This window comes from Bos javanicus, chromosome 5 (assembly GCF_032452875.1).
Source record: "Bos javanicus breed banteng chromosome 5, ARS-OSU_banteng_1.0, whole genome shotgun sequence".
Lineage (NCBI taxonomy): Eukaryota > Metazoa > Chordata > Mammalia > Artiodactyla > Bovidae > Bos > Bos javanicus.
The window spans coordinates 79,228,436-79,253,961 of NC_083872.1; the positions used below are offsets into that span (position 1 = coordinate 79,228,436).

Below are 25,526 nucleotides of genomic sequence, written 5' to 3' on the forward strand. Positions count from 1 at the left end.
AAATGAAGAAACATTAGTTGAAGACTTCAGAAGTGAGTTTGTCTTGTTTGTACTAGGAATTGATTTTCACATTAAATTAGCATTTCAGAAGCAGCTATTTAAATCCATATTGTTGACACTACAGTGAAAGCAGTGAAACTAGTCAGCAGATGATTAAGTTTTATGGTTGATGTCCACACTTTTGTATCCTGGGACCAATATCAAGTTTCTGGGAAAAACATCCTTGCTCTCTCCCCATGTCCCTCAATCATTAAGTCAGGGTCTCAGCTTGTTGTTGGTGTTAAATGTGTTCTGGGAATAAAGATGTATCTCAATTATTCTTTCTGCATTTTTCACTTATCAATCTGAGAAGATTTACTTCAGCTTTTCCAGGTTTTTTCCTATCCTGAGGCAAGAAGCATTTAGATTGTTTATTATATATTCCACAAGGGAAAGTCTGCATTTAACTGGCTACTTTTTCAATTCCCAAGACCATCAATTAGTAGAATCAATATTATTTCTGGGTGAGTGGAACAACCTTTACTAGCAGCTGGAGGTGTATGTACATTTCTAGCTAGATTACTGACTTCCCACTAACTAGTCTATTAGGAAAGCGACACTGTTCCCACGGAAATTAACAACCATTTAATTCAGGCTTGAAATCTTAAGGCTGAAGTGGAGAAAAAAGTGGATTGCCATGGGTTCTGTTACTGTTTGAGGAGGGCAGACAGGAGTTAGTGAATGGATAGTGTCAAAATTGGACTTTACTAAATGACTCATTAAAACTCCAAGACGAACCTCTACTGGCCCCAGAAGAGTAAAACAGAAAAAAGATTTAAAAACCTGTTTTCAAACAAAATTTAGCAAATGTGGGAAACATATAAATTCAGTCTGGATACTTGCAAGACCACCTCCCCTATCACTCAGGCCAGAAACCGGGCACAGGTATGAGAACTTCGCAAAAACAGCTTTCAAAACTATTTTCCAACGCGAAACGGTGTGCCTGAAGAGCTTCGGAGTGGAAACCACTTCACGCAGTCTAGTATTCTCCCTGGGTTGCTAACCTCTCCGCCTTTCCCATCCCGCCACTCCCACTTGGCCGCCGCCTCAAGGCAGAGGGCGTTTGTTTACGTGACGTCAGCCGTAGTAAGCAGCCCCCGCCCCCGTTTCCCTCTGGCCGCCGCGTTTCCCGCGCCACGGCGCTTCTCCCCTTAAAAGGACAATAGAGGCCTCGGGAGCGCGCTCGGCCGCCGGGCCTTTTCCCCTCCCAGCCCTCGACGCGCGCGCGCCCGTATGCAAATAAGTTCGATTCAGGAGAATTTTGTACCGGGAGCCGCGCGTGCGCAGAGGGAAAGCGGAATCTACACCTTCCCCGCCAGCGGTAGCAACTGCAGAACTGCAGGAGACAATCTTTCTAGACAAGGCAGTTGAGGAGGAGGGAGCGATTGAAGGGGGGATTGACTTGGCGTGCACTGTGCCCCTCGGGAACGTTATTGCGCGTGGAACGGCTGCTTTTGGAAGGTGAGTAACTCGAACCATTACTGTGGTGCAAAACTGTCTCACGAGGCTTTGATTTCAGAGTGGTTTCTTTTCTCTTTTCACCTCACCTCACTACCTCCCCCAGTCCTTCTACAGACACACGCACACATTTATACACACAGGAAGTTTTGTCTTGGAGATGGCATTTCGGGGAGCGCTGTTTTCGTGATCTTCAGACCCCAGATTCTTTTGTATCTGCATGTTTAGTGTGCCCTTTTTAATTGGGGAGGTTATTTGAGGAAAAGCGAAAGTCTTGGGGTGGGGGAAGTGAATGGAGCCAGGAAAGGGGTGAGGAGTCGCCAGAGTTGAGGGATCCACGTTGAAGGTGACAATGACTTTTCGCAGCCGCAGTGTTCGCTAGCGAAAGGGAGCCCGGTGGCTTAAAGGCCCCAGAGAAAAGGACTTGCTGGCGATTGCAGAGGGGCCCCGGGTCTGTGCACCCGCGTGGGCGCGCGCCCGGGAGTGGCCGGGCGCCGTTGTTGGCCCTCGTGGTTTAGTTTCTTGCGGCCCCTCGGGCGTGTTGTCAGGAGGGTGGACAATGAACGCCCCTTGCTCGGAAACTAAGTTGCCGCCTACTTGCGAGCTGGAGGGCGAAGGGGGTTTAAATCGGCCTTTCGGGTCGGTGCCGGCGTGGCCACAGTGCACGCGGGTGGCGTTGTCCGCCCAACTCCGGAGGGATGCGGATGCGACAATGAGCAACACGCGGCCGCTCGGAAGCGGCCCCGGCTCGCAAACGCCTCTCCTCGGGCCGCGCCCAGACAGCGCGGGCGTCCGGGGTGTCGGTGGAGCCCCAAGTTTGGTTCGCAAATTTATTCACCTGTAGCGTATAAAGTGGGCGCCGCGGAGCTCTCTAGGGCGACGGTGTGCGGCTTAAGATGGCCAGTCGGAGCCGAGTTGACTCCGGGATGGAGGCAGCGGCGTTGTCTGCGCCTGAGGAGTGCAGGAACTCTGGAGGGCACTGCTTTTTGTGGGGAGCGTGACAGACCACGTGCTGGGGCTACAACCCGGGTTTGGTCCGGGGTTCGACTGAGTGTCGGGCTCGCGGTTAGCGGGGAGATGCGGGCGCTGTCGGGGCTGGCCGGCCGGACAATGTGACTTGCTGATGATGGCGTCTTGCCAGTTTAAAAAGCAGAGTGAAAGTCGCCAACTCTTGGCCGGTGCGGGGCGGGGGATTCGGGCGTTTCTCATCAAGGACATTGCAAAACTTTGATTAAATGGGCCTACTGCTTGGGGAGGACGGCGGGACCAGCCCCAGACTCCCGGGGCGCCGGATCCGGACCCTTCCCCTGGGCGATCGTCAAGTGTCTCCCCCTGGGAAACAATCCCACGCCCCTGATGCTGCACGTAGGCAGCGCCCGGCTGGACAGAAAACAAAGAGCTGCATGTGCCGGTGCGGGCCCGGCCGGCGCTGGAGGCGGCCGCCTTGCAGGCCGGGCCCTCCTAAGTTCGGGCGAGTTTCGGGAGGGGCTTTTGTCTCTCGGCCCCTCGCGGGGAAACTTTGGCGACGCTACTTGTGCGCGGTGCGGTGCCGGAGCGCGTGGGGGAGGCGGCGTGCTTCCTCGCGGCGGGCGGCCGAGGGGCAGCAGTCCGGGCTTGGCGCTGGAGCCGGGGCGCCGGGTGCCGCGACGGCCGAGGGCCCGGGAGAGAGCAGCCGCGAGGGCTCGGCCCGCTCCCCGGGGCCGGAGCCTGCGTCTGGGAGGTCTGTGGATCCGCCTTTGAAGTCGAACTGTTGCCATGTTTGAATTACGTCAGGGCAAAGCCATGAGGAGGAACAAGCCCCGGCAGCACGGCGTGCGGGAGGCGCGGCCTGCGGGAGGCGCCGGGCCGGCCGGGTGGGCGGGCGCGGGGCCCGTTGTTCCGGCGCAGGTGAGGGAGGCGGCGGAGAGGGACGCGCTTCCCTCTCGCCGCCACCCCCCTCCCCTGCGGGCAGCTCTCCACTGGAACTTTCCTCCCGACCCCAGCTGCTGTATTTACCCACGGGTCCGCCGGGGAGCTGTTCTGTTTGCTGCCTGGGTGTCTCTCTCTCGGCCGTCGCCGCGTGCCCGGGGGGAAGCGCAGCCTGGGGCCACCGCGGAGGACTGGGGCGGGACGGGGAGGCATTTTGCTGCTTTCGGGGAAACCGGCGAGCACCCCTTCCCCCGAGCCGAGCCGCGGCCCGCACGTTCAGGGGACCCAGCCCCGACGACACCCAAAAAGCAACCGCAGGGAACTTCGGGGCTCCCGTTGTCCTACAAAGGGAAGTGAGGACTGTGGGCAAACCGTGCGTGCAGCTCTGGTCTTTGTGTGTTTACGTGTGGGAGGGGGGGCCGGCTGTGGCCAGGGCTGTTTTGGTTGGGGAGGTGCTACTTGGGGTGGTCGCGCGGTGCAGAGTTTGTTCTGGTAACTCTGACCCCTACTTGGTTTCTTTGTTTTTATTTTCTCTCTAATCTTCGATTACTCCAGGCACCCGGAAGACCAGGAATTACTGTGTAGCCAAACATGAACCCAGTGCTAAACAGTTTCTCCCCATCCGTCCTTCCGCGCACTCCTCACTCAAATTATCCTAAGGAAGCTTAAGAAAAGTGCCCCCGCCCCAACCCCGCCTTTCTCCTAATAATTTTTTTAAAAAATGAATTTGACCTTGTCATTAAAAGTACTCAAAGCACCTGTTTTTTAACTGGAGTTTGTCACTCTTGAGCGTTTTCATAATTGATGTTACAAAACCGAAAACGTTTATTAGTTGCTCAATCTGAATAAACTTCTGGGACTTTGTTTCTGGTGGGCTATGGCATTTAAAGTATTTACGTAATGGTTTGGGCAAGGGGGAATCTTTTGGCCTAAAGGTGTGCTCAGCTCAGGTTCCTGCGTTATCTTTGGACGACCTTGAAGAAGCTAGCACGTAGGAGTTAGGCCTTTCTAGGAGATTTTCTGTGGGGGCTGGGGAGGAAGCTGCTCAAGGGGATGATATAAGGTAACGGTTAGCTGTCCCTGCTAGCTCTTCCTAGTTCCTGTGAACTGGGCTTGACCTGCTGGTTACCCCTCTTAGATTTTCTTTTCAAGCTAACTTTTTTTTGGTATGTGGCCCCAGGCACAGCTCAGAAATTATGCTGGTTTGACACATGGATGCTTCTTTGGTATTTGGGGTTTGCTTGCAGTCTAGACATCCGATAAGCAGCACCGTGTCTGTTGTTTCTTTCCTTATTGCTCCTGTATTTTGATCATGTTTAAGGGTTAGAATCTAAAAGTGGCGTTTACTGAAAAATAAAAATATCCTTTGAGGGCCACGCCCACACATACCAGACTATCCATACAAATTGAAACCAGTTTTGTGCTTTCGTTGTTTTGCTATTCAGTATACTCTTTTCGCCCAAGTTTTGGTTGACCGAATGACAAATACCTAAAGGCTGCCAATATTAGTACATTTCTGAAATGAACAGAAACATCTTGTCAAGAGAATGAGAAACTTCAGATTTAATAACCTTATGGCTTTCCTTTGGGGAGTTATTTCTCTGGGTCAGGTATTTATTAATAAAACGCATATGAGCTTTGCCAATACACTGAGATTCTTTAATTTGTTTTCTTAATTAGTATTTCATAGCCGAGTTACAGCTAGATTTCAATGTTCTGAGAAATTTCAAGTGTATCTAGAGTTTAAGGCTTCTGTTTTAAATATCAGATGATATGTGCAGCAGAGATTTGGTTTATCAAGGTAAATGAGTTGAGAGTGGGAAAGACACAGACAAGGTCTGTGCTGCCTTCTCGTTTTGCATTACTTTTGTAAGAGATTGGAGATAAAAAGTTCAATACATAGTATGTTCTAGAATCTTGGGTGGGCCTCAAGACTGCTGTTGCACAGTACTATTCTGTATATCTGGAACCTGAATGATCAGTTTTTTCTCTAGAGTTGGCAGTCAGACCCTGGGAAAACCTGGCTCATAAGCTCACAGTCAGGCAGATTTATGTCACAAAAGCATTTTGAGAATGATTTTCCATGTAAAATAAGTTTCTCATTGGGAAAAACTTAAAAGCTAATTTGAAATGTAGACCAACGTCATAAGCTGTTGCAAGGACACATTAATTTACTGTGCTAGGCACATAGTAGGTTGCTTTAGAAGTATTACATTTTCTTTTTCTTCCTAAGCAGTGCTAGGCATGTAATTGGCTAAGAAGGAGGGAAGTACATTTGTTGAGGCCCTAGGTTAGTGTTCAGAAGTCTATGGGGTTGAAAAGACGTGATCCAAAGACGCTTGGTTTCCAAAGATGTGATCATCTTAAGCAAGTCGCTTTGTTTGTAGTCAGATTTTGTCATCTGCAAAATAGCAGTAATCATATCTGGTTCTCGGGGATGTAAATAAGTAAATCATGTGCTTGGTAATACAACCTGTTGTCCTCACAACTTTGGAAAGTAGATATTTTGCAGAAGACAAAACAGGTTTGGATCAGTTTCCTTGCTGGAATACATAATTTAGTAAATGAGAAGTGGAAAGAATAATTGTTTTTGGCCCCATCCCCCACCTTCAGAAACTGTTTCTGGGAAGGCACTGCCTTAAACTCCTGGTTGCCAATCTAATTCTGATTCAACCAGGTAACATCAGAAAGTCCAGTGGAAATCTAGAAAATACCATCTTCTTTCTGATTTGTCCACAAGAGTGTCCTGTTATAAATTGAAAATATTTTGTTATCTTTTGGTTCTCCAGTTTCTCTTTTTCAGTTTCCCTTTTAATTGAATCTGCAACTGAGTGGTTTTCTGTATTATGGAAATGCAGCTAATCCAAAAGAAGGGAGTTTATTTTCAAGGGAGAGTTTTCTTTTTGTACTAGAAATATAGAAGTCACAGACACATTTGCTATTACATATTCAAGTAAAAAAGTTGCAGTTTAACTAAAATAATTTTTTTAGCTTCATATTTAGCTGTTTCCACCTACTATAAGTTTGCTTTGGCTTAATGTTATTTTAATTTGGTTGATGTTAATGTATGCTGAGTTTAAATAGCTCTCATTTTGAGATTCATTTCTACACACATTGTTCTCTTAATCCTCCCTTCCTCTACACATGCCTGCTTGAAATCAGCAAGAAATATTTTTTCTACCAATTGTTATGAAAACGTTGACTTGTTTACTATTAGTCTTTTCTGATTAAAGTCATTCATTTGGTTTATATTTCTTGGAAATCTTTAAAGCCCACTTTTTTGGGGGGGGGTGCAAAAGTTTAGAAACTAAATGTTAAAGAAAAATGACATTGTTCACAACATCAGTTTTGTTTTTTGTTTTTTTTTTAATGCCCGTCTTTATTGTGGACACCATTCCTATTTCATGCCCTTACAAACACTGTTCAACTCCATTTTGTCTACCCCACACTTCTTAGCAAGTTCCGTGCAGTTCTGTATACGATGTACAGTCAGCACCTGGTTGTAATGTAAGACTTATTAATAGTTTCTGTCCTGTAACAGTTTATCATTGAGTATAGGGAGCAATCCCCTGGAGGAAGGCATGGCAACCCACTCCAGTATTCTTGCTTGGAGAATCTCCACGGACAGAGGAGCCTGGTGGGCTACAGTCCATGGGGTTGCAGAGTCTGACACCAGTGAGTGACTAAGCACAGAGGGAACAATACCTTAAACAAGTACGTGAAATCCAGTGTGTTTGTTAGGAATGGAAAGGTTTTATAAAAAATGTAATTCTCAAGTAATTTCTTAGGTTAAGAGGATGAAGGAGAAACCATTTGGACAGAAATAGCAGCCTTAAGTATTGATATGGCTAGTTATTAAGGTTGATTTGACACTCCTGGAATATCAGAATTCTATGTTGGGAGTAGCTGGTAGACGGGACTAGATCCTGAAAAGCTTTGAATTTCTTGCCAAGGAGTTTGGATATTATCCTGATATCCAAGTGTTTGTACCTTGGAAGGAATATTAATATTTGAACTTTTTAGGACGATACCACCTATTTGAAGGGTGCAGCCTTATAAGTCAGTTATGAGGCTCTGACAGAAGTTCAAACACCATAATGAGGGACAAACAGACAATGGGAATGGAAGGAACATGAACCAGAGAAGTGAAAGTAGAAGCAGATTCTCTAAGGACTTCATCATGGAGATGGTAGAGATCTTGCAGAAGAAGAGAAGGGAGCACCTGGTTGACTTTCAGATTTTTTATGTGATTATATGGATTAAAGCCAGGTTAGGTGAACACAAAAAGAATATGTTTGGAAGAGAAGACTATATAATCAGGAGGGCATTTAAAGGTTAGGACTGCCAGTCCTTGTGCTTCAGAGAGCTTTAGGAACTTTGCTGAGATTTGGGTTAGACCAGGTATGTACTTTCTTAACATTTTTGTCAAGTTTGAAAATGGAGAACAACCTTCATGGAAAGGAATATGGTCATTTCATAAACTTAAAATCTCTGGAAATTAAGTTCCTCCTTCCCCACAAACTTGTTCTTAAAACCTTCAGAAATCAGGATTCTACCCTCATTTTAGTTAGTTGGGTGTGTCTTGGGACAGACAAGAGTTTATATTTCTATAATGTGCAAGTCATAAATTTAAGGAAATAAATGGTATGCATACACTGATGTTTTCATATTCTTGCTCCACAGCATTCCTGGAAAGTAGAAGTAAGTTTTTACCCTAATATTACAGAGGACAAAAAAATTTGAGGTGACTGTCTATTCACTTGTAAAGACACAAGCAGAAATATAGACTCCAGTTTGACTTCTTCATCACACTCACGGTAGTCACATTTCCTAACTAATAATCATCCTTTAAAAGCAAATAAATACTATCCCCCCAACCTTTAACTTTCTCATTCACTGGAATTTGAAATTGGAATACCCAGTTTTGTTTTGTTTTTACAGTATCAAAATGGGAAGACCTAGTATTTGTTTTTACACTGTCTAAAACTCAGAGACCTGGATTTGTGATTTTTATTTTTAGCCTGTGCTATGTCAGCTGAAGACTTAATTTCTGAGTGTGACCCCTTTCCTGTAGGAGGAGTTCTAGGGTCTTCTACTGAGCGTGGATTCCATAGGCAGCACTGGATAAATATTTTATCATATAATTTCTCAGTCTGGGTACATGTTTGGAGAAGCTTTTGGCAGATAAGTGGGCATCCACCACCTCTTTCTGTTTTTCTCCAGGCAAGTTTAAATTTTTAAATTTCACTTGGAAAAAGTGAATTAATAAATTCAGAAACTTTGGTGTTGGGATGTGGGTAGGTATCTACTCGAAGCAGGTAAAAGGAAATAGTAGTGTTTGATTGCCCCATGGTTTTCCTTAAGCACTGCTGAAACATCTTTTTGTAGGGGAATACTGCAACCAAGTGGCCTGGCAGTGGGAGAACACAAAACAATCCTATTTGACGCTTTGTGAAGAGTGTTGCTACAGTTACACTGTTAGTGTTTACTAGAACCTGTACTTACATGTGATTAAAGACAGCATACCGGTGACTAAAATGGTGTCGAAGGTGGCATTACCAGTTTCAGGCACTGGAGATGGCACTTAACTTTGGATCATAAGTGCTTTTTCGTATTTATTTCTCTTCCTTTCCCATAATCATGCCGTTTAAAGTTCAGCTCTAAAAAATGCATCTCCTTCCCTTCAGAGTTGTCTTTGGTTGCTTGGTTCCTTTCCTCTTTGTTCACTGCTGTTTCCTTCCCACTTTACAAATCTTTTGCTTGTCTCGTCTCTGCAGTTTCCTTCCCATTCTGTTCTGTCTGTTCTGATTTTACTAGTCTATTCTGTATGCTCTCTTGTGGAATGTATTTGCTAATGTGTATCTCTTCATCTGTATGTCTTTGAGGAAGTTTATTTAAGTTCTTTGGGCTTTTTCAGATTCCTCTTTAGTTAAGTCAAGATATGTGATGATGACTAAAAGTTTTGGGGTATGGTGCTCTTGATTAAAAAAAAAAATAGTATAGAAGGGAGTAAAGTGAAAGTAAACCTCCTTCATTCTTGCACCCCTCAGAGACCATTGCTAGTTATTGGTTCTTAAATGTCTATTTTAAAAAGCCAGGTTGTGTATTCAAGATCTCATTAAAAACATACTATATAACAAGATATCTTAAAAAACTTCCCTCCCTGCACATGTTGTAGATCTCTACTGCCTTCTTTTAAGGGCTGAAAGGGTATCCTGTAGTATGAAAACACCATACTTTAACCAGTCTGAGAATCCATGGACATTTACATTGTGGCGCAGTGGTAAAGAATCTGCCTGGCAGTGCAGGGGATGCAGGAGATGTGGGGTCGATCCCTGGGTCAGGAAGATTCCCTGGAGGAGGAAATGGCAACTCACTCTAGTATTTTTTCCCAGAAAATTCCACGGACAGAGAAGACTGGTGGGCTATAGTCCAAGGGGTCACAAAGAGCTGGACACAGTACCTGAGCATGTATGCAGGCACACTATTTTATGTGTGCTTTTTTTAGAAAAGAAGTCTAGGTCATTTGGTTTTTTAGAGAAAATGATTAGAAGCTATAGGGTTTGGTCTCTTGAAAATGAAGGACAATTGAGAAATGTTTTAATTTGGGAGGTTGCACCCCTAATTTGTGCATCAGAATTTCACTTCTCAAGATGGTATGGGCAAGTTACAACGTTAACTATAAAAGCTGATTTATCATCATCTTTGGCATATTTACTTCTGTTTTCTTCTACCTGGTCCATCCAGTGCATTTTGAATTTTGAAAAAACGATTTTAAAACATTTGTTTATTTTGTTTCTTGGATGTGTTGAGTCGTCTTTGCTGCACTGGAACTTTCTCTGGTGCAGCAAGCTGGGGCTGCTCTCTAGGTGTGGTGCGCGAGCTTCTCACTGCAGTGGCCTCTCTCGTTGTGGAGCGTGGACTTTAGGCAGGGCGTGCGGCCTCAGTAGCTGTGGCACAGGGCACGTGGAATCTTCTTGGACGAGGGATGGAACCCATGTCCTCTGCGTTGGCAGGCGAATTTTTAACCACTGGACCACCAGGGAAGCCCCTGAAAGGTATTTTTGAATATAAGAAAAACAACTACCCAGAAGGAATCTAGAAAATGGAATTGGGGAAGTGATTACATTGGAGGAGCTATTGGTGTCCTTCAAAGCATACCAACTGAGGTGAACCTAATAGATGTTACATACATCATAATAAGAACCCTTATAAGATTTGAAAGATAAGAAAATACTCTGCAGAATTAAGATCTTCATCTCACTGTCTCCTAATTCCATGTTAGAAAGGGTACTAAAAGCTCTAAAATTAGCATTTTTCAAGATTCTTCATACTGTTCCTTAGTTGATACCAAATCAAGTATTTAGTATTACTAAAAATTAAAAGAGATCATCTTTAAGCTTGGAACTATCAGAAAACTTCTTATACAGCCTTTGTATAAGGTTGTGAAGATTACTTCACCCTCATGTTATTCTGTGCTCGGTAAACTTACATTATGTGTGCTATATTAAGTGTACTAAGACATCATCCTGCTCTTTGGGTTCATAGTCTCATTAAATCAGATTAGAATTGGCTCTTTTGTATCTTGATAAACAGTGGTTACTTCACGCTTTCCTTGCTTCAACACTAAGGATGCATTTCCCCATCCTTTCATTAAGTTGATCATTGAATTTTTATGAAATTTACAGTTTTAAAGTAGATGAAACCCCAATAAGTCAATCAAAACAAATGTTCAAAATTGATTGTTGTATTTTAAAAACTCACATTGCTGTCTCTGTATGCTATTTGTTCATGTAATTACAGTTATTTCTCTTATGGCTTTTGCTGACTTAGCTATTAACTTTAATTTTTGAGATTAAATTAAATTGGACAGAACAGTAATTTCAGCATGGTTGGTTTGTCTTTAACTGTTACAATGTTTTTTAAAAATTGTGGCTTTTTGGCTGACAGTAGGTAAAGAAATGTCAGTGAAAGTGCTTTATCAAACATGAAGTACTGTACAAATGATGGTTTTTTAAAAAAGTTTAATCCACACATTTATTGAGTACATATTACATGATTGACAATATTGAGGTGCTGAGGTTACAAAGATGAATAAAGTCAAGAGACTTCCAAACCCAATCTTTTTATTTTTAGAAACAAGCTTATTGTAATAATTTATATATCATAAAATTCACTCTCAAAGTATACAATTCAGTAGCTTTTAGTATATTTAGAGTTTTGCAACCACCGCTACTGTCTTATTTTTAGAAGGCAAATGGCAGTTTTTAAATCAGCATTTTAAGTCTTTTATTTTTGCCTTTATTTCAAAGGTAAAATTTTTTCTGATTCTGCAAATACTTAAGGGTGATATTATATGGAGTCTACTCTCATCTGTAACTATTCATCAATTAGGAAGCAGATGGCATTGGCTTCCTTCTATTAAAGCACTGCTGAGTGATGTGACATCTGTAAGAATACATGCAAAAATCACTAATAATTTGAACAAATAGGTTGTTCTGGAGGAATCATTTAATATTGTACAAATGTGAGCTTAGGAAAGAAATACTCTTTTAAAAACTGAAGTTGATTCAGTTTTATTATGTTACTTTTTATTATGTTAATTTCAGGTATACAAAACAACATAGTGATTCAGTGTTTTATAGGGAAGAAGTATTCTAAAGACCACTTCGTTTGTTGAGATAATAGAAATCCCAAGTTTAAAATCAAATTGTGCCATGCTCACTCACAACCTTCTCTCAAATATATAAAGTAACTTGGTTTCAGAGCCATTTTGTGTCTTAGTTTTTTCCCAGAGATTAGATAAGGTTTTTTATTTTTTAAAACATTAGTGGGTCTGTAGGTTTTGTGAAAACTTTGAGTTACTCTCTGGCCTCCCCAAAGCTCAAAATGGTTAAACACCAATCACTGCTTAAGTGGGTTGCTTGTAAACAAAGCCCAAAATGAAACCCCTGTGTATTTACTGCAGATTCCCAGGTGCCTCTCAAGTGCAGGAATAAGCTCAGAAAAGGTTTACTAGGTTTATTAAGTAATCATCCATTAAAAGGCTCATGTGCTACTTGTGTGTTGCATCAGGACAGGTGCCTGCCCCCTTACTGCACTTAGCACTGAAAGAGGGTGAACCCTAGAATTCAGACTCCCCACTCAGCTGTTTAGGCAGAATTTTGTCAGGAAAAACAAGGTTGCAGAGCTACATAAAAGATATCAGTCAGAAGACATCAGGCTATTAGATTTTCTCTGATGTCTAAGAAGAACATTTCTCAGGCAGAAGAGTGGATTGTTTCACTTACTATTGGGTAAGTTTTGTGGCGATTCCTACCACCAACAAAAATTGATTCGCAATCGCTGCTGATGAAAAGGAAAGTAATATTTAGCTATAGCCTTAATATTCCCTAGGAGCTTGCCAGCATGATAACTGGCACAAACTATGACTTCTTGGTCAAATCCAGCCTCAGTGAAGGTAGTAGTTCATATCTTGGAGATGACCCGAATTTTTTATAGTTTTGATAGTATGTTTATTATTTGTGGTAGGAAGGGGATTGTGAGGGTAGAATAGTCTGTCCTGTAATGGGATTTGGCCTGTGTATTAATGGAATGAACTGGCCTTTCTTGCTGTACTTCCTCTGTCCTTGCTGAGAAGGGAGAAGGGAGGTTGAAGTTTCCTGGAGCTATTGATGAAGCTGGCGACTGCAGGAGGATCTGTGGACTTTTGACCTTGATGATAATGGGAAGGTATTAGGGGAATTTGGAGAGGCCGCAGGTTGGTGTAATGACTAGAAAGAGTTGTGTTACATTTTTGCCTCAAAACAGGAATATACAAATTAAAGCAGTAGCTTCTACTTTCTTAGTACTTCTTTTAAAGTTTGTATAAACCTGTGTCGTTTGACATTGTTTTTTCCAAAGCAGTGCATGGCCGTTTTCTTCAGGAGGCAATTTTCTTTTCATTTATCATGTGAATTTTTGTTAGACTGAAAAAAAAATCTACCTCATTTCACAGGTCTATGCCTTTTCCTACTATATATTGAGCACCTTCCTCATTTTTTTCCTTTCAAAAAAGTCTCACTTAATGAAAACAATTACCTTAATCAACTAGAAACATTATGTTCTTGTTTGTTTTAACAATTCTTAAACTAACTTTTAGTTTAGAATTAACTATTGAAATGCATCAGTGGCCTTCTGATCCATCACATCTTTCTTTTACTTGCCTCTCAAAAACATCAAAGAACACTAGTCCCTGTTTAAAAGGAAAACTTAAGTGTTTGGCTAATTATTTGCTGATAAATTATTTTCTTGAAAGCAAATTTTAAATCCTTTGTATTTCAGAATTGCTTCATCTCAAACACACACACGCACACAGAGTCTAATTATTTGGTTATTTTTCTAAATCACTTTCATAAATACTTACTGTGGTATGGCTAACCAGAATTGGAGTGGAAAGAGGTTAGGGAAGAGGTCATTCAAAGACAAACACCAAGGCTTTTGTTTTACTCATATATTTGAGTGTATTTCTAAAAGAACTTTAAAAAGGATGGCATTCCTTTTAAAACATGGTTATAACTCCTAAAACTGTGGGTACAAATCTAGTTCATTTTAATCATTTTCTCTATGCTTTATGTGATGTTTGTGTGTGTGTGTGTGTGTGCATGCGCACCCACACGCCCACACACACAGAGGCCCTGCTCTGGATTTGTCCTTTGGGGTTTAGTTTCTGTTCATTACATTTTCATCACCTCTTAGTCCAGATGTTTTGTGAAGTTGGTCCTTGGTTTGGATATTCTAAATTATTTATAAGGTATATGTTTACTACCAGCTGCCTTTTTGTTGCAACCAGCCCTGGAGTTCTTTCTTCCTTCCTTGATGGATGTTGAGGGTTTTTTTGATCATGGAAATCACAGTTTATCTCACTCTACATTTTTGAACATCTGCCTCCCACTATTATAGCTCTCAGGCACAGCACCTCATTGAAGAACTTCAAAAACCTCTGTTAACGACTGAGGGTCAGACCACTGGTCAGGCAACATGAGCTCACTCTTAATCTGTCTTAATGATTTATGAAATTAGCATTCTTAAACTATAACACTAGTTTTTTGTATGTTTTACATCCTCCTTTCCGTAGTTTCAATTCAAGGATAACTTGCCTGCTTAGAACTTCCCGTTTATCACAGAAGAAAGCCCCTCTGATTTCCCATAGGGCAAAGTAGTGTGGGTTGATGCATTGAGCTACTTCTGTGCTTAGTATCAGATTATAGTCCTGTGGTAAATGCTCAGAACTTTCCAAGAGGGGAATCACAGTAATGCAAACATGCAGAGTAAAAAGGGGTACCTTTAATTTTAGGACGTGTCCTCCACTATGTATAATTCCGGTGTTTCCCAGGATAGTGGAGAGAGAATTTGTTGTATTCTCTACTTTGTTGTTGGGCAGTCAGTCAGTTGTATTTGACTCTTTGCAACCCCATGGACTGCAGCACGCTAGTCTTCTCTGTCCTCTTCTTAGAAAATTGAATTTTAGAAAATGCCTGCTTCCTGCAGTTTTAGAGTGAGTTTTTGCCAGGATAGTAGAAGGAGGTTGGAGAAGCCTTGTTATATATCAGAACTGTTCTGTTTGTTTTAGACACTTGGCGTGCTCGTGTGCCAAGAATTGAGGTAGATTCAAGAGGTCTTCACCAGAGCCCTCCTGTCTGGCTTGGTCATGTAATACCATGTGGCAGGGGGAGGGGTGGAGCAGAGAGCTTGCTTTTAATGGTTTCTTGTTATAGCCCTCAACAACACTGTGTCAATTCCCTTGGCTTTACAGGCTATTGCCCAGAAGAAAAGATGTTTGGTTTTCACAAGCCAAAGATGTACCGAAGTATAGAGGGCTGCTGTATTTGCAGAGCTAAATCCTCCAGTTCTCGATTCACTGACAGTAAACGCTATGAAAAGGATTTCCAGAGCTGTTTTGGGTAAGATCATGTGATGTTTGTACCATTTTTAGAGTGAAAAAGATCACAGTATAAGGAAATATTTCTAAGCAAAGGGATTGGAACAGTGCAATAATAATTAAAATCACTCATATTCTAATCTAGGTTGTTTCAAGGCACTTGCTCTTAAATCCAAACAATACTGAAAGCATACCTTACTTTTTTTTCTAGATTATGAGGAACTACCAAGTTTATTGTGAAGCCCTTAATCATGGGGGAGTTGAGAGGGAGGCTCAAAAGGGAGGAGATACATGTATACTGATAGCTGATTCATGTTGTACAGTAGAAACCAAAACAACATTGTAAAGCAGTTATCCACCAATTAAAAATATATTTTAAAAAAGTTATAATAGAACCTTTCATTGTTAACTTCAAGATGTATAAAGAGATTAAAAAAATAACCCTTATTCTCAGAGTAATTGTCCTCCACTAGTACTTTGTATTGTTTTTCTAAGTTATACAAATAAATTTTAACCCAATCTGCTGAGGATCCTAACAGGGTTTAGTGTTCTGCCCTGAAACCTGTCAGGGTCCATTAGTTTTATTTTATAATTTTGTTCTTTATCTTTTGACAGTAAACCTCTGCTTAATAACATGGAATTTACTTTTCAAAAAATAGAAACAAAATACTTAATGTTGAGCCATTTTTGATGTTAGAAATTAATTTCACCCCTGTATTTTCTTATCAAAACATTCTGTTGATTAGTTATTGTTAATCCTAGACTGTATTTATTTTGAAGGTTGTCAAAGAGTTTCCACCAACCAACGTTGCCATCTGAAGTCACATTTTTCTCTTAATGTCTTTATTTCCAATTGTATATATAATAAACGCTATTAGTATTTTTCTGTATATATTTGTAATATAGAAATATGTGTAATAGATGAAAAATTCCTCAGACAATTAAAAAATAACTTGGAAACTGTATATTTATTTCCTCTTATGCAGATACATTCATTAAAATAATATTACAGTGCCTCTCTGGTTTTGTTTGTTGTGAAACTAGAATATCATGGCACATTATTTTACTTAAAGGGTAGAGTTTTATTGCTTACGCATCTATACATTTCAAGAAAGATTAATTGGACATCATTGTTTAAAACCATGGTGACCAGGATCTTTTCTAGGTCTTAAATTTTACCATTGTTTAATTAAAAAAACATTCTTTATTTTAAAATGACCAAATTGCAGCACATAGAAGTTAATTAGACTTCTGAAATATTCTACAGAAACAGTAGAACTGGATCACCCCAGACAATTGGAAATAACATCTATAAACTATAAATAGTGTTTTTTCTAAAAGAAATGTACTTCCATGAATTCTTTTATGTAAAGGAGACGAGTAAAGGTTTGATCGTTTTCTTATCAGGTTACATGAGACTCGTTCAGGAGATATCTGTAATGCCTGTGTCCTGCTTGTGAAAAGATGGAAGAAATTGCCAGCAGGATCAAAAAAAAACTGGAATCATGTGAGTTTATCTTTTCCCCTTTTTCAGTTGTACCTCTGTTATATTTAAAGTAACACTAGTTTTTCCCCTAATTTAGGAAATAATATGTTTCTGGGGTAGAAAAGTCTGAAAAAAATAAAGAAAAATACTAGTTGCTGCTTAGATATAATCATTTAACATTTTGGCCTGTTTGGGAGCAAAATATTAATAGCTTGGTATGGCATTTACCTGAGGTTGTATTGAATATACCCATTTTGGAGATTCACAGTGTACATTTAACATATTTTTAGGTTCAGCCCAGAAATTCCTCCAGTTAATTAGACATGAATCCTTTTTTCATCTCTTAGGACAACAGATTTCCTAAATCATGTTGGTACTAATGAGCACATGAGTTTACATTCAGAACTGGATTTAAACCCTCCTTTTTTACCACTTACTACTTGTGAACTTTGAACATTTATTTATTAAGTGCAAAAGAGAATAATAGCCATGTCACAAAACTGTAGTAAGAACTGAATGAGAGGATATATATTAAGAATAATTAGTAATCACTCAGTTAAATAGAAGCTGTTTTTGTTCTCTATGTTAAATTGAGATTTGCATTTTACTTACTGTCACTAGAATTCTTCAGAAAATATTTTCAGTGACCAGAACAACACTATTAAGTTTTTTCTATATGCTAGCTTTCAGAAGATTTATGACGTTTATATAACATACTTGTTTTTAAGCAGGCAGGCATTTCTTCACATTTTTTCTTATGCTACCCTTGCAAGCTGTTCTTTGGTGACAATGTTACGTTATTATAATAGGTTTCTGTGTGTCTGTTAACTTATAAAATTGTGAGTTTTTCTTTAATGAATAGCTTATGTGGGGAAGATCCAAATTGTGATTTTGAAGGTGATGTCAACCTTTTTACATCAGGATACACACATGCTAAGTCGCTTCAGTTATGTCCTTCAGTTGTGTCTGACACTTTGCGACCCCATGGACTGTAACCCGCCAGGCTCCTCTGTCCATTACATAAGGATAGAAATCTGCAAATAGTAAATGTGAATGAAGACATGAGAAATGAGACTATATGGGTCTAGACCAGTGGCCTTACCAGGCTGTGGGAGAACATGCCATTGCCGCACGTGGCTGACCTCAGGCTTAAGGGTGTGTAGTAAAAAGAGCATAAAGCAGAGGTCTGAAACCTGATTTGAGTCTGGGCGCCTTCTCTACCTACCTTTGCCTATTTACTAGTTTAGTGAAATAAGGCAAAATACATAGTTTAATATCTCTTGGTTTTCTTTACCCTAAAACTGGAGTAACAAATTACTGCCTACTGCCTTGTGGTGAAGTTAGAATCAAAAGTATATGAAAACGTTTTGTAAACTGCAGACATCATCCAGTAGGAATGTTAATTGTTGTAAGGTCTGGTTTTTCTTAACCTCCTTGGCTCATTTTCACCATATATAAAACCTATATAAATTTTTTGTCCAGCTACTCTTGCTGTTACTACTTCAAAGTAAAAAAACCCTAGATAAACTGTTTTTAATATCATGTGATGATTCAAAGTGCTCATGAGCTCTTAAACACTGAGTAGAAAACTATGGTTCTCAAATTTGGCTCCTTCAAATAAGCACTCATCTGAACTAAGGGAGTACAGAGGTGTCATTTTTAAAATGGTATTAAATATTCAGTATTTTCTTCCAGGTGGTAGATGCAAGGGCAGGACCCAGTCTAAAGACTACACTGAAACCAAAGAAAGTGAAAACTCTATCTGGAAACAGGATAAAAAGTAACCAGATCAGTAAACTGCAGAAGGAATTTAAGCGCCACAGTAAGTTGGATATTGAGACATGAGAATTTAAGAATGGATGTTTTGTTTCTGTCTGCCGGTGGCACATGGCATATGTAGACCATGTTTTCTTTTGTTGCTTTTTTAAAAAAGAGTGGGAAGCAATGTTGACTTGGTAGAAATATTTTATTTCTAGGAAATCTTGAAACTTTATCTTTGATTTTGATGTCTTAAAAGTACTTTCATTAGCCACTTCTTCAAACTGTACTTCAGAACACTTGGACCATTCTCATCTCTTTATTGACATCTTTTCTAAAAGATTAATGTTTCAAGTTTGTTTACTTGATTTTTATCCTTAAGGAGATTGAGACCTGAAGATATGCAGAAAGGTATGTAAATAATTCAGTTCAGTTCCGTCGCTCAGTCGTGTCCGACTCTTTGCGACCCCATGAATCACAGCACGCCAGGCCTCCCTGTCCATCACCAACTCCCGGAGTTCACTCAGACTCACGTCCATCGAGTCAGTGATGCCATCCAGCCATCTCATCCTTTGTCGTCCCCTTCTCCTCCTGCCCCCAATCCCTCCCAGCATCAGAGTCTTTTCATCAATGAGTCAGCTCTTCACATGAGGTGGCCAAAGTACTGGAGTTTCAGCTTCAGCATCATTCCCTCCAAAGAAATCCCAGGGCTGATCTCCCTCAGAATGGACTGGTTTTAGAAAAGGCAGAGGAACCAGAGATCAGATTGTCAGCATCCACTGGATCATCGAAAAAGCAAGAGAGTTCCAGAAAAGCATCTATTTCTGCTTTATTGCCTATGCCACAGCCTTTGCCTGTGTGGATCACAATAAACTGTGGAAAATTCTGAAAGAGATGGGAATACCAGACCACCTGATCTGCCTCTTGAGAAATCTGTATGCAGGTCAGGAAGCCACAGTTAAAACTGGATATGGAACAACAGACTGGTTCCAAATAGGAAAAGGAGTACGTCAAGGCTGTATGTTCTCACCCTGCTGATTTAACTTCTATGCAGAGTACATCATGAGAAACGCTGGACTGGAAGAAACACAAGATGGAAAGAAGATTGCCGGGAGAAATGTCAATAACCTCAGATATGCAGATGACACCACCCTTATGGCAGAAAGTGAAGAGGAACTGAAAAGTCTCTTGATGAAATGAAAGTGGAGAGTGAAAATGAAGATCATGGCATCCGGTCCCATGTACTTCATGGGAAATAGATGGGGAAACAGTGGAAACAGTGTAAATAATTAGTGGGCAACCTAAGACTTAAAACCCAGGTTTTCTGGAGAGTAATTTTGGAAATCATAACTCACATATTGCAGCCTCAAGATTTTTAGGTTTAAAGGGGCTTGGTGTGTTGGGTCAGAGGATGGGAAAGAAATGATAAATTAATAAGTTCATCTACTTTTATGGGAAGTAACTGGGGGCAGGGGACCTGTTGTAGTACTTCTGTATTTAGTAATTTAAATTTTGAAAAGGAAATCCACTGTATATAATGTTATTACCTCCGGGGGTTTGAGGCAGCACTATTGAGTCCAGCACAGTAGTGTTTCTGCAGGGGAAATGTAGGCATATTTACATCGGTGGAATAAACTAACTGTAAATAAACTAGTCATGTTTGCCCACCTGATTATGGCCCAGATCAGGCCAGATTTTGTGGCCAAATGGGTTAGAGATAAACGTTTGTTTTGAGAACATTTTCAGAATTGTGGATGGACCTATATTGGAGTTTTCAGGATTAAAAAAGATATGGGGACTTCCCTGGCGGTCTGATGGTTAGGACACCACTGCATGGGGCATGAGGTGTGGCTAAAAAAAAAGATCTGTAGGCCCTTGTTAGACAAAATATTATCAATCAATGTTTGTTTTAGAGTAATGGAGAAAGACAGTTAAATTTACTGATCAGACAGAAGGAAAGGAAGGAAGAACTATCATCTCTGGAGCATTTTGGTGTATATTCCAAGCACTTTACAATTATGCCAGTGATTTCAGTTTTAGAGATTAGGATAGGAAGTACAAGCTAGTGGTTTCACCATGATCTGGCATCACTTAATAAGTAGCAGAGATGAACTTGACCTGGGGTTTGTCTAATCTCAAAACCCTGCGCCCTTTGCACAATCATCCTGCTCTTTTGGATAGCATAGCTTATGCCCCAGGACCCCAAAGTCTTTCCAGATCTGCTACTAACTCCATGCTCTAAGTTGGTGTTACTAGTAAGTTGTTGGTGTTACTAGTCCATAGTTATTTTGAAAATACATTTAATTTAATTAATTATATATTTAATTAATATATATTTAATCTTTGGCTAAACTTTTATAATATATCGGTAGTAAAATATTTAGACAACATCAAATATGTGTATATTTTAATCATAGATTTTTTTTCTTAACCAGCTATCACCAAGGGGCAAACAAAACCGACTCTACCCTTTATTCTCAGTAAATGTTTGAGTGAACATTTAGAAAACAGTAATTTTCTTATCATTTGAGGAGTAGAGAAATTGAAAGTTTGTATGTATATTCTTAGCATCTTTAATTATAGGGAAGGTGACACCTAACTTTTGCCTTACCTAAGGGAATATGTCCAGTGTAATTTTAGATTTTTGTGATAAAGCTATGTTGTGGAGGGGTTGGAGATTGAAAATTAATGGGTTTGGAGACTCAGTGAAACAAGATTTCCTAGGTGCATTGTGAATTGCTTGCAGCTGTGTGCAATGTAACAGTTTTGAGATATTTGAATTTTTATACATCACCCACTAAATGGTTTCTCTGCCTCTAGTTACAGATTTACTTCTGTGCATCTTGCCTGTACCTGACATGTATTCCTCTTCTTGGAATGTTCTTTCTTTTGTGATGTACTGGAAAGGCATTGGATCTAAGGCTTGAAGATCTGGATTTGAGTTATAGTTCTTGAACAAATATATGACCCTGGTGTTGCTTAACATTAAACCACAGTTTCCTAATCAAGAGAAATGAGGATAAGCAAGTAAAAAGGGCTTTTGTAAAACAAAACAAAGAAAAATAAAGTCCTCTAGAAATGCTAGCTTTTTTTTTTTTTTTTTTTTGGTCATTTTCCCTAAAGTCTGCCATGATTCTGGTTGCTGTAGAATAAAATTGAAAATCCCTAGCAAGTCTTTGGATGTCTCCTTTAGGGTAAGGGTCAGTTCCCTTAATGTGCATGATGTATTCTGTTTCCATCACTTTGCTCATCATCCCCATCTATCCCATGTGGGGGATGGGATTTCCAAATCCTACCTAATGTTTAAGATTTTAAAAATTTCAGTTCTTTGAAGAATTTCCAGATTTACATTCTAGAAGAGTTTTTTCCCCCCAACTGCATTTCTATGTGTAGTTAATTGTATCCTGTTGTCCCAGGTATTATTAGATTAAGCCATATAAAAAATTTATCACTTTTATATATAGAAACGGACAAATATAATTGCAATTTCAAATGGTTCATAGATATTAAGCACTTACTAGGATAGTGTATTTTCTTCAGAAGCATAGCACTGCTATTGCTGTTAATTATTAGGAAAGTCTTTTAAGTATTCCCATAGCCTTACTCCTTTAAAGCCTGCTACTTTTTTTTACATTAAAAAAAATATATTCTTTTACCATTATGGTTTATCATAGGTATTGAATATAGTTCTCTGTGCTATACAACAGGACCTTGTTGTTTATCCATTCTAAATGTAAAAGCTTCCATCTGCTAAGCTCACCCTCCCACTTCATCCCACGCCAACCTCCCCGCCTTGGCAACCACAAGTCTCTTCTCTACGTCCATGACTGTGTTTCCGTTTCATAGGTTCATCTGTGTCATCTTTTAGATTCCGTGTATAAGTGGTATCATATGGTATTTGTCTTTCTCTATCTGACTTATTTCACTTAGTATGATAATCTCTAGTTGTATCCATGTTGTTGCAAATGGTATTATTTTGTTCTTTTTTATGTGAAGCCTGCTGTTCTTAAGGATTTTGTTTGGTTGTTTTTTTCCATGAAGTTAAGCTATTCATAGATTGGGAAGTAAATGAACATATTAAAAACACCAATGGTGCTTTCTTTGTTTTAGATACTTAATATTAAATGCTATTTTATGTAAAATTTTGATAATAGAAAACAGTTGTGAGCGCTGTTCAAAAAAGCTTTCTTTAGTCTTGTTTCTCCCCATACAGGATGTGACACAGGGTTGGTTGTCTAGTGGATACTTCATGAATATTTGATTGGTTCTCTAAATTGGAGGATTGTTCTATCCACCTGTCCTGGGTGGGGGGTAGTCTTCAGATAAAGGTGAGGTGTGTAGTAGACTCAGCCCCTGTCTGATATTTCTGTTGCTGGGAGTAGCAGTAGGATGGCTTTATAGCTCACTGACTATTAACCAAAAGATTTATATTCTGGTTTGTAAATGTATGTGATATCTTCTGAGGGCAAAAATACTAAATCATGTGTAGCTTGTATCTGATTAACTGCCTTTATTCCTTACTAAGTTAGAATCTATTGTTTCTGCTTTATAGGTAAGGTTTCATTTTTCTTTGGATGCTTTCAAGATTTTTCTCTTTTTCTTCAGTTTTCGGGAGTTTAATTATAGTGTGTTTTGTGGCAAAGACGGTGAAGAACCTGCCTGCAGTGCAGGAGACCCAGGTTCGATCTCTGGTTTGGGAAGATCCCTGGAGAAGGGAATGGCACCCCACTCCAGTATTCTTGCCTGGAGAATCCCACGGACAGAGGAGCCTGGTGGGCTATAGTCCATGGGGTCGCAAAGAGTCAGACATGACTGAGTGACTAACACTTTCACTTCGGCATTGGTTGCTTGGGGTATATCCTGTGTGACGTTAGCTCAGCTTAAATCTGTAGGTTTGTCTCTTGCCAAGTTTGGCACATTTTCCGCCATTATATTTGAGTACATTTTTACCTGCGCCTTCTTTGTCCTCTTCCTTCAGGACTGCAGTCACTTGGACGTAGATTTTTGTCGTAGTTACGCAGGTCACTTAAGGCTCTTCATTTGTTTTCTTGGTGTTGTACAGGTTGGCTGATTTCTGCTGATCTTTCTTCCGATTCACTGACTTGTTTCCTCTGTCCCCTCCCTTCTGAGCCTGTCCACTGCCCTGTCATTTATTGTATTTTTTTCAGTTTGGATTTGGTTCTTTATATCTTTTTTTTTTTTTTTTAACTGAGACCTGCTTATTGAGTTTATGTTTCCATTTATTTTAAGCTTGTTTATAAAGGCTCACTGAAGCATTTTTGTCATGGCTGCTTTAAAATCTGTCAGATAATTCTAACATCTCTGTCATCTTGGCATTAATATATACTTGACTTTTCATTCTATTTGAGATTTCCCTGGTTCTGGATATGATGTGATTTTTTTTTTTTTTGAAACCTAGACATTCAAAAATTGTGTGATGAGACTCTGAGTTTTATTTAAACCTTCTGTTTTAACTGGCTTTTTTTTTTTTTTGGTCAGAGGGGGAAATGGGAGAGGGACACAGCCTTGTTACTGCCAGGTGGTGTTACAGTCGGGTTCCCCACCCAACCTCTATAGATTGCTGAAGTGGGAGTGGCTCCTGACTGCAGCTGAGTGGGGCTGGGATGGGAATTAAGGCTCCCATGTGGTTGGGGTCCTCCTGTTCTTGGTGAGCCATAGTGAAAGCCCAGACTCTTTAGTAGGCTTCCACTGCCATCACCCTGGTGAAGGTGTTGGGGAGGCCTCATAACATTCTTGACTGGATGGAAATCTAGGCTTTCCTGTTGGCCTTTGCTAGGGTCGGTGGGGGTAGGGACATATTTTTTCTGTTCGGCTGCAGTAAAGTGATTATTGTGTTGTAAAGATTTCCTGTCTTGCTAGACTGCCCCTTTCTTAGTCCTCTGGCTAGAGAGAGCCGACTTTCGTTGGGGGTGTGTGTGCGTGGGTGTCTGTGTGTACCCACTGGCTTTTCTGAATTACTGGCTTCTTCAGCTTCAAGACTGGGATTTATAAGGCAAAAATAAAACCCGTAAAAGCTAGGGTGCTCACCTTCACATCCTTCCTTAAGTGTTGAGCTCTCTAGCTGTTGCCAACTTTTGGAGTCTTTAGTTTTGTTTTATATGTTATATCCTTATGTTTTTAGTTGTACTTACTAGCAGAAGAGAGGAAAGTATGTCTACTCTTAGTCTTACCAGAAGCTCATTTTCTTTTAGATACACTTTAGTACAAATACAGTAGAATAGAAAATAATTTTTTTCCATTTTTGACTGTCTCATTCACTGTGTTTTGTGCTGAGGCTTAGTTGCGATGGCATATAATGAAATTATCATTTTTGTTTTCTCTTCACTTCAGATTCTGATGCTCACAGTACAACCTCAAGTGCCTCTCCAGCTCAGTCTCCCTGTTACAGTAACCAGTCAGATGATGGCTCAGATACAGAGATGGCTTCTGGCTCCAACAGAACGCCAGTGTTTTCCTTTTTAGATCTCACATACTGGAAAAGGTAAAAGCAACAGAAAATATCTCTCTAACCAGCAAACCTTCTTAATTACAGGCAACTGTTTCCCACTTCCTTAGCAATTACATGGCATTTGGCAAACCGCTGGTAGCATGTGTGGTTGGAGGTGGATTAGGCAAGAATGGAGCTGAGAGTTTGGATTTTGTGTGTTTTTCCTATTAAAATTGATTTAAAATAAAAACCATGTTAAGGAATCTAAATTTGCTATAATGGAGTATACGTAGATATTCAATGTGATCAACTCTCCCACTGAAAAAAGTAAAAAGATTAGAAGTATATATATATATATATATATATTTATGTCTTTAAAAATGGCATTAACAAGTAGACAAGTTAATGAGAAATATATATGCATGCTCAGTCACTCAGTCATGTCTGACTCTTTGTGACCCCCATGGACTGTAGCCTGCCAGGCTCCTCTGTTCATGGGATTACCTTGG

At 40.3% G+C, this 25,526-nt stretch overlaps 2 protein-coding genes across 7 annotated transcripts in view; both read left to right on the top strand.

Annotated features, from left to right (window-relative positions):
- The first annotated feature begins 1,216 nt into the window (after nucleotides 1-1,216).
- Nucleotides 1,217-25,526, top strand: part of SINHCAF (SIN3-HDAC complex associated factor) — a 29,699-nt gene continuing 5,389 nt past the window's right edge. Inside the window, exons 1-5 of one of the 6 annotated variants that reach the window (XM_061417477.1) lie at nucleotides 1,217-1,500; nucleotides 15,200-15,347; nucleotides 16,733-16,832; nucleotides 18,507-18,633; nucleotides 24,921-25,071. In XM_061417477.1, the coding sequence (XP_061273461.1) occupies nucleotides 15,220-15,347; nucleotides 16,733-16,832; nucleotides 18,507-18,633; nucleotides 24,921-25,071 (506 nt within the window). In that variant the 5' untranslated portion in view covers nucleotides 1,217-1,500; nucleotides 15,200-15,219. The other 5 variants (XM_061417481.1, XM_061417480.1, XM_061417475.1 and 2 more) reach the window with 5 other exon arrangements.
- LOC133247964 (snRNA-activating protein complex subunit 4-like) lies at nucleotides 3,227-4,288 on the top strand. Its single transcript, XM_061417482.1, has 2 exons — nucleotides 3,227-3,778; nucleotides 3,961-4,288. The coding sequence occupies exon 1, from the start codon at nucleotides 3,253-3,255 to the stop codon at nucleotides 3,760-3,762; it is 510 nt and encodes a 169-aa protein (XP_061273466.1). The 5' UTR covers nucleotides 3,227-3,252; the 3' UTR covers nucleotides 3,763-3,778; nucleotides 3,961-4,288.